This window comes from Trachinotus anak, unplaced genomic scaffold (genome assembly GCF_046630095.1).
Source record: "Trachinotus anak isolate AG129_WGS33_773 ecotype Australia unplaced genomic scaffold, CSIRO_AGI_Tana_v1 ptg000010l, whole genome shotgun sequence".
NCBI lineage: Eukaryota > Metazoa > Chordata > Actinopteri > Carangiformes > Carangidae > Trachinotus > Trachinotus anak.
This window is the reverse complement of record NW_027273861.1, coordinates 613,765-623,200: the sequence shown is the minus strand read 5'-3', so window position 1 is coordinate 623,200 and position 9,436 is coordinate 613,765. Positions and strand designations below refer to the sequence as shown.

Here is a 9,436-nt window from a genome sequence, read left to right as displayed (position 1 = left end):
TTCTATGGGGCTGGAACAGTGTGGGTAAATTTTGGCATTGAAAATAAAACCTGAACTGAAAGAGGAGTCTGTCACTAAAAAAAGGAACATGAAAAAAATCTGGATTGACATTGAAAAACACATTATAATGCAAAAAATATCAAAATTAAATAATAGGATTGTAAGATAATAGTAATAGAAATTTTTTCAGTGGAACCTTTTTTCAGTGTTTTTCAATACCATTGTTTCCTTCATCAGTTCAGGTTTTATTTTCATTGTCAAAATGTAATGTCACAGTTCTGGACCGTTAACACTCTTTGGTTAGTTTTACTGTTCTGCAAGAAAAGATCTAAAATCCAAATTTTCAACTTCCAAACACTAACCTGCTTCTTTGTGTTAGTGTTAACAACATGAATGTTTTTTGTTCATTTTTCTTCAAACAAGTTGTATACAGATGCTATTTCTCTTCTCATGATGAGAATAATATGAAAACATACGACCTGTGTTGTAAACATAAAGTCTTTGCCCTCATGGAAGGAGATACCTTCTGAATGTGTGTATCATCTGCATCCTACAGACACACATTAAAACATTGTTCCATACTAGTATTAAAAACACTAGTTGTGTACATTCCCACTGTGAGCACTGTCTCATCTTCTCCCTCTTCAAATATCAAAGTGCATTTACCTGAATTTACAATGTCAAACAACGTTGCTGAGTGAACTAATTTATTTCTCCATTGACTCACAAATAAACACTTGAAAATAATTAAAAGTGTCACTGTTTATTTATTCATCATCTTCCTCCTCCTCTTCGTCTGTGTCCTCCATCTCCTCCTGGGCAGCTTGCTGCTCCTCCAAAGCCTCTTTCAGTGCCTGCTCCTCCTCCAGACTTGGGTCCAGGGCCTCTGTGATTTCTGGTCCGCTGGGATATTCATTCTGTGGTAGCGGGGGGACAGGTGGGCTGTAGCCCTCCCCTGCATACTTCAGACCCCATCCAATATATATGTTCTCAAACTTCCTAAATTAAGAGACAACACAGGCTTGTTTGTGAATTGTAGCACTGCCTTCGGCATACTGTGAGAAATCAGAGAATTCTGATCTTTTCACTTACTTTCCACATGCGTATGCATATGCCCCTGGCCAGAGGTTGGACCGCAGCACAGCAACTGCATGCTGAGACGTGAGAGTGGACGACATCTTGGAGCTCCAGGGAGAGGTGTTGAACATTTCTGAGAGACACAGATATGAAAAGACTTAGCTTCCTTCAAGGACACAGGTTTTGTTTCAGAAGTGGAGGCACAATCAAGTCATGGGTTCATCATCACACAGCTTGACCTCATTTTACTCTCGGCCTGACTATAAACTCCCTCTCACTGATTTATCCTATTTGACTCATGCTTCCTGCATTTTTAATAACATTTCAATCTATTGTCCAGACCTGGCAATAAAGTAATCTCCCAGTGCCCTCCCCCTGTTTTTTTGTGTCTCCCACGACACTCTTGTAATTTGCTTGACCTTCAACCATGTTTGTCTGACGTTATCCAAGTTGACACATAATCCACATACATACAGTTTTAACCCATCTGTTAACACAACCTGGCAACCCACAACCTGATTCAAGTGGTGTGTGCACCTGCTCTCTGTGCAGTAACAAGTTAATTTAATGCAGTATGTGTGTATGTATAGTGTAGAGGGACAGCAGTCTGTAGTGTGTGGTAGAGGTTATTAGAGGGACCAGACGCACTTGTTCTGATTGGACAGCAGCATGACACCCCTTTGACGGTGATAGGCTGGAGACACAGTGGTAATTGCACCCTGATCTGTGATTGTTGTTCTGCTCTAAAATCTTTTCAAACCCTCCTGACTCCTCTCATCTGGATTTGGCAGCTGGACAGTCAGAGGACACTGTTTAAGAGACTCTGGTGAATAAAACAAACTGAACCTGTGTGGGATAGTTTTTTTAAATGAACTCCTTTTGTACCCCTTCATGTCCAGAGGCAAAGACCAACCTGCATCTTGGGAGAGGGGAGTTAGCAGAGGGGGTCCAACCTCTGGCTCAGGCTCATCAGGCTCCTCTTCTTTCTCCTCAGCCTCTCCCTCCTCATTGGAGTCTTCTCCTGGTTTCACAGCCAGGTTCATCCAGGTACAGCGGCCCTAAAGAAGTCCACATTCACACATTAAGTAAGCACAGGCACACATCAGCTGAGAGGACGGTCTGTGTTCATGCTTTGATCAGACTTGTACCTGCTGCAGGATGTGCTGAACATGATGCACCCAGGTGGACAAAGACTCAGCCATCTCAGTGACTGGAATGCTCTCAAAATCAGGATTCACTTCATAGCTGTCTCGTGGTGCCTCGTTTTCCTCATCACCTTCCTCCTCCCCAGGCTGGAAGAAGCCATGGGGGCTGACCTGTGTGCCAGCAGAGATCCGAGCAATCTGTGCTCTCAGATATTTGTCTTCATTCCCAGGAAAAGGCGGGTAGCTGTTAACTGGTGCGTCCAGCCTCCCGGTGAAGAACTTACGGATCTGGCGAGCAACAGTGATCTGAACAGGACTGACTGAAGGGAGCTTCACCCATGGAAGACCAGGCTCTTTGCACACATAGTAAACACACTTGTTAGCTCCTGTTCCTATGGCCTCCTTTGGCACCACTGGTTGGGGTTTGAAGATCGACTGAGGAAGTGGATCCATCTGAAAATGAAATCACCGCAAGACCAGAAAAATGACTTTACTTCTGTACCTTGTAAAGAGTAAGGGGCTCTCTGAAAGAAGCTTTTCAAAATAAAATTCCATTTCCTCACCATCACAGAGTTACACACTGTAAATAGACGATACCATCAAATATCATGAAAGGAAATACAAAACAGAAAGGACATTCTCAATTTCACACATTGTCCATCCACGGTCCAGCCATACACTGGGTTTTGACCTGGTCTTGTTCAACCTAAAATTGAAGTGATGCTAATTAAATAGCCCCATAATGATGCCATACTGCCAGGCCTGATGTACACATTATGGACAGGCGGTGAACAGATGATGCAGACCAGACACTCAGTGAACGCACATCATTGACACATTTAGAATGGATCTTTCACAGAGCGCGAGCTGAGAGGGTCACTTCTCTGGACAAGGAGCCAGGCCCTCCTGCTGCTGACAAACCAGCAGCTTCTCCTCCACTGCAGCTTTTCTTATTTTCTATTCTCACACAATAGACCTGCAACTTGAAATGAAGCAGAGAACAATACCTGAAATAAAAGATAGTTGACTGAAAGTAAAATTACTTATTCTTAAAATATTAAAAGATGTCTTTGTGCCTGTAACAGGAGTAACTGTAATATATCATATATCATTTTCTGTTTCATCAGCATCACTATTCTAAAAGGTCTAACTTTGTGAATATTTACCTGAATAACAGGCAGGTGATGTTTTGGAGCTTCAACCATACAAGGGTCCCAAGTCGGGATATCACACCTGTGATGTATCCACTGTGACCATTCTTCTTTAAAAAATACGCCGTTAATACAGCTTATTCTCAAATATAAGACCATTTTCAAGCAAAGACTGGATTACCTGTTCTATATGATAAATTCATCATAATGTACATTTCCAGAGTACTAAGTCAGTCAATACAACACCAGAGCCATGCTGTACTCACCACACTCTCTTTTCTAACAAAAAATCTGATCCATTCTTTTGTTTACTGAGGAGATTACATAAAAATAATTTAGAAGAATCACTGACTCATATTCATTTCACACTTTTGCTGAAAGTGACTTGTATTCAGAAATAACACTCCTATTTCCTTCACCTACCTGATAAAGAAAAGTCAATAGTTGTGCAGATATTTCAAATTAAAAGCCTATCAGGAAAGGGAAGCACTGTTTCCTTTGAGCTGATTTGATGGTAGATTAAAAGTGATAGAAAAAAAACAGCAAAGTAGATGCAACTGAAAATAATCGGTGAATGAGAACAGAGTTTATCTTAAAAACAGAAAGTCGGAGCAGCAATGGTTGCTGCACTGATGGAATTCTTTTAGAGGAAATGAAAATGACACTGAATTTATCAAGAGGGAAACACAGAGAAAACATGGAGGAAGTGTTGAGTTTGTATTACCAGCTAATTTAAAGAGGTCAGAAAACAGGGAGGCTTCTTTCTAAAATATGATCCATTTACCTTTAAAGCAGGAAAATCTGATCCAAAAAAAGGCCTGGTTCTCTGTGCAGCTGCAGTAGATAAAGACCCCTGCTACAATTTGAGAATTAATGAAGATTATCTAGTGCATTGATTGACTATTCCACTTCCTCACCTCATTCTCCTCACTCTCCTGAGTCCCAGCCTCTCCCTCCACTTCTGCTGCTGTTTCATCTGTGGTTTGCTCCTCCTCTTCCTCCCCCTCTCTGTACTCAGCCTCTGCAACAATATAACTGCTCTCTGTTCCCAGAATCTTGCCCCATAGTCGGCAGCGTGGGAGTGCCTGCGACTCAACAAGCTGCTTAAGTGCAAGAAAGATCCTCTGCATCTCCTCTCTGCCCAGACCCACTCCAGCTTGTTCCAGGTAGAAGCCAATCTCACTCACATTAGGAAGAGGTGTGTCCACCTGATGAAGAACAACAAGCAGTGCTTCATCGTGAATATTCAGCTTCATATAATATATGAGTTATATCCACACAATATTTCATATATCTTTTTAAGATTATTATGGTTATCTAAGAGCTCTACACCACGTTTACTTATTTTAACAAGCTGCCATCCGACATACATTTTTTGGCGCTTATCTGGAGTTGGGTCACAGTGGCAGCAGGTTATGTAATTCAGATGTCCCCCTCCCAGCAACGTTTCCAGTTTGTTTCAGGGGACACTGAGGCATTCCCAGGCCAGATGAAATATACAGTCTAATGACTCCATTGTCCATATAGCCTATTGTCAATATATATATATATATATATATATATATATATATATATATATACACTACCGTTCAAAAGTTTGGGGTCACCCAGACAATTTTGTGTTTTCCATGAAAACTCACACTTTTATTTATCAAATGAGTTGCAAAATGAATAGAAAATATAGTCAATACATTGACAAGGTTAGAAATAATGATTTTTATTTGAAATAATAATTTTCTCCTTCAAACTTTGCTTTTGTCAAAGAATGCTCCATTTGCAGCAATTACAGCATTGCAGACCTTTGGCATTCTAGCCTTCCTTATTCAAAATCCCTTTTACCTTGTACAAATCTCCCACTTTACCAGCACCAAAGCAACCCCAGACCATCACGTTACCTCCACCATGCTTGACAGATGGCGTCAGGCACTCTTCCAGCATCTTTTCAGTTGTTCTGCGTCTCACAAATGTTCTTCTGTGTGATCCAAACACCTCAAACTTCGATTCGTCTGTCCATAACACTTTTTTCCAATCTTCCTCTGTCCAATGTCTGTGTTCTTTTGCCCATATTAATCTTTTCCTTTTATTGGCCAGTCTCAGATATGGCTTTTTCTTTGCCACTCTGCCCTGAAGGCCAGCATCCCGGAGTTGCCTCTTCACTGTAGACGTTGACACTGACGTTTTGTGGGTACTATTTAATGAAGCTACCAGTTGAGGACATGTGAGGCGTCTATTTCTCAAACTAGAGACTCTAATGTACTTGTCTTCTTGCTCAGTTGTGCAGCGGGGCCTCCCACTTCTCTTTCTACTCTGGTTAGAGCCTGTTTGTGCTCTTTTCTGAAGGGAGTAGAACACCGTTGTAGGAAATCTTCAGTTTCTTGGCAATTTCTTGCATGGAATAGCCTTCATTTGTAAGAACAAGAATAGACAGTCAAGTTTCACATGAAAGTTCTCTTTCTCTGGCCATTTTGAGAGTTTAATCGAACCCACAAATGTGATGCTCCAGATTCTCAGCTAGCTCACAGGAAGGTCAGTTTTATAGCTTCTCTAACCAGCAAAACTGTTTTCAGCTGTGCTAACATAATTGCACAAGGGTTTTCAAGGGTTTTCTAATCATCCATTAGCCCTCTAACGCAATTAGCAAACACAATGTATCATTAGAACACTGGAATGATGGTCGCTGGAAATGGGCCTCTATACACCTATGTAGATATTGCATTAAAAACCAGACGTTTGCAGCTAGAATAGTCATTTACCACATTAACAATGTATAAGAGTGTATTTCTGATTAGTTTAATGTTATCTTCATTGAAAAAACAGTGCTTTTATTTCAAAAATAAGGACATTTCTAAGTGACCCCAAACTTTTGAACGGTAGTGTATATATACACACACACATTTTTGCCCTTTGTTCTTAAGTTTTTGACACTTGCCACACATGAAAAAAAAAGTCAATAAATGCTGTTTAAACAACAGTGATATGTAACCTGGCATCATTAGATGTCTGAAAAACATTTCCCTTTTCAACCAAATTATCTTTCCTTTCAAGTCACCAAGAAAAATGTACAATTTAGGTGTATGTTCATCATACCTGTTCATCCTCGTATTCAGCGTCTTCTGGCCGAGAAAACAGCAGCCGTTGCTGTTCAGCCAGCAGCTCAGCAGCTGTAGTCTGCGGGAGCTCGCGCAGAGTGCTTTCCTTGTCTTCAAATAATCCTCGCTTCACATCACGGCTCATATCCTCAATCACATCCACCACATTCTGAGGTTGCTCATCCATCACCTTTATTAGCAACCGGGTGAGGTGGTCATAGCTGGAACATTAAAGAACAACACCAGTGATGAATTCCTGACCATTGGACCCTCTGTTGGTCCACCACCAAGAAATTATATCCACACATACAAGCAAATGCAAATTTACCACTGTATAGAACACAGGTATTTGTCATTTTAATCATGACTGCATATAGTCACAACCAGTCTTTCTCTGTTAGCGTTTGTTGAAAAACCCAGTAAACAAAGAAGTGAAAAAACATTCATGATACAACACACATGTTCTGTGTCACAGCTGTAGCACAGCTTTAATGAAACTGTTAAGTGAGTAATAAAAAGTCTGTACACCAGTTGAGAGAGTTTCCATTGTCAGCTGAAGTACACACGTTGTCACTGACTTAAATGATCATTTCCAGTTTAGTGAGACTGTTGGGTCAGACTGACCTTATTGTGAAAAATCACTGGAACTGATTTACTGATGACATTCATCATTTTGTGTGATCTCAGCAGCAGGTTTCCTCATTCATCAGTTTCGAGACAAAATACTGAAGTGCTGTTACACTGAACTAGTTCATTTGATTGATTTATTGGTCAATCGTCAGAAAGTAGACAACAAGCTATTTTAATAACAAAGTCAATGTTTACAGCATTTACAGTAAGCACCAAATATGTGCTGTTGTTGCTCAAATGTCTATCAAATTATATCTTTTCAGAGTTAAGGAGGTTCAGGTTTAAATGTGTTCACTCAGCAAAGTTATCCGGAGAACTCAACAGAGCAGAGTAAATCTTTGTCTTGGTATTCTACAGTAGTTTAGCTAAACTACTTTTAATGGCATAAAATTAAAATAACATAGCGGGTTGTTCCTTTGTGTGATGTTTTTAATGACAACAGTTTTAATCTTGTGTTGGAATATTTCTGATGCTGAGAATGACAGCATGCGCCTGAACCACCCGGGCAGGCTAGCAGCCAGGAGCTAACAGCACACTCTCACACACAGTACTTACAGGTTCAGGTTACTTTCCGTACTGTTTTTTAGCATGAAGGCCTTGAACGCAGCGGCTGACTGCAGGCTCACTTCACTGCTGTCTTGGTTTCCGTCCGCAGTGTCCATCGTCCCTCAGTTTCTGTTGTTTCTGACCGTTTATCGTTCAACACTGACGGTCAGTGAGACTAACGGCGGCTACAGGACGTTCAAACGGTCCGGTCAGCTCACATGAACAGTCCCACTGAGACTGTAGCAGCCTCGACCCAAACTTCACCGGTTGCTATGGTAACTGTAACATAATGGTTGCTAGGCTCCCGAGGACGCTACGAGAACCCGAGAGGGGAAAAATGAGACAAAAACAAAAACAAATACAACAACAAAAACAAATGGAAGTTAATTTCTAGATACATTATAAATCATAGGCTGGTCTTAGGGAAAATATTTGACCACAGAACCGTGCTATGCAAATGAAACACATGAAAGATGAGGTTATGAAACCAGCAGCGAGTGTTTGAAGGTGTTGGTATTTGACAGTTTGAAGTGAATTAAAAGAGGACAGCTCAAGATAAAATAAAACGTCACAGCACTGAACACAATAAATTACAGCAATAGCATCAATACAATGCACCAAACCAAATTCCAAGCAGTGTGACACACAAGAAGTGAGATGTGAAGGGGTCATATAGGACAACTGCTGTGTAACACACGCGCTCACTCATAAATGCAGAACAGCAGCTGTCGTGGGCTTGAATTCAGACAACTACTACAGATTTCACAATTTTCTGAAGGAAAAAAAAATCCCATCTCATTATGCAACAGCATAATCAATCTCATCATAGTTCCTCTAGTATGATGCTCTTGTGCTTTGACGAACTATTGTGAAATACACTGCATCCATGTTGCAGTTTGTCCAGAGGATATTCTCTTATTTCATATTTTGATGATGGTGGTTGAGCACGTGGCTCCAAAATATTCCACTAGTATTCAATTTGACTGAGATCTGGTGGCTATGATGGCCGTAGAATAAAATTCAGATCATTTTATGTACAATATGTTGTATTGTTATGTTTCTCCATCCATTTATTCAGGTTTTTCTTTCACTGTGCCACTACTGTGTCAAAGTATATTTACAATAACATTAACTGTGACAATAATATAATCAGTTACCCCAGCTAGGAAAAATAAAAATTTATATCAGTGCGGCTGAGAGAATCTGCAAACTGATGCAGATGTGCAAAGAAAATCTCTTGAAATCTCTACCACATTGCCTCTGAAGGGATAAAAAGACAGACAACAAGATAAAGGTTTACAGCATAATTTTAATTTACATACAGTACACACGTGACTGTAAATTGATACAAATTAAAATTACAACCAGTGCTCCACAGCAAGCAGCTACAGGAGCATGGGGAAATTAAGGCCCAACAACTATTTCACCCTGCTAATCTCTGTAGCAGAATAAAGTCTGAATGAACTGTTCCTACAATGGCAGCTGTTTACTCCCCAACATACTGTAAATCCACAACAGAGACACGGACAGATCTCTCGCTTGTCTTAATCAGTTACAGCAGAATGAACTGACAACAGGCCTGATCACACCACTGTGTAGTCTGGATCAGAACCAATACATATAACAACACTTGAGAGGAAGAGCCTTTCAAGTTGAAATCGTCACATCAGTCTGTCAGTCCTTCAACCTTCAACCTTCAGCAGTTCTGTAGTTTCCACAAAACTGTAAATGATAACAGAAAAGTATATTGAACAAAAATATAAATGCAAGTATGCAGTTAAAATAAAAGATCTAAGAG

The 9,436-nt window shown here is 40.4% G+C and overlaps 1 protein-coding gene across 1 annotated transcript; it reads right to left on the bottom strand.

Moving 5' to 3' along the window:
• Positions 1-690: 690 nt before the first annotated feature.
• rsph4a (radial spoke head component 4A) lies at positions 691-7,926 on the bottom strand. The gene is made up of 7 exons (XM_071486736.1): positions 7,648-7,926; positions 6,461-6,683; positions 4,291-4,581; positions 2,226-2,675; positions 1,991-2,135; positions 1,093-1,210; positions 691-999 (listed from the first exon to the last, which is right to left on the bottom strand). The coding sequence occupies exons 1-7, from the start codon at positions 7,752-7,754 to the stop codon at positions 768-770; spliced, it is 1,566 nt and encodes a 521-aa protein (XP_071342837.1). The 5' UTR covers positions 7,755-7,926; the 3' UTR covers positions 691-767.
• Positions 7,927-9,436: the final 1,510 nt, after the last annotated feature.

Coding starts and splice junctions, on each gene's coding strand:
- rsph4a (XM_071486736.1), bottom strand. CDS start 7,754: ATGGACACTGCGGACGGAAACCAAGACAGCAGTGAAGTGAGCCTGCAG. Junction 6,684..7,647: donor ACGGAAAGTAACCTGAACCT/GTAAGTACTGTG, acceptor TTAATGTTCCAG/CTATGACCACCTCACCCGGT. Junction 1,000..1,092: donor TATGCATACGCATGTGGAAA/GTAAGTGAAAAG, acceptor CTCTTAATTTAG/GAAGTTTGAGAACATATATA.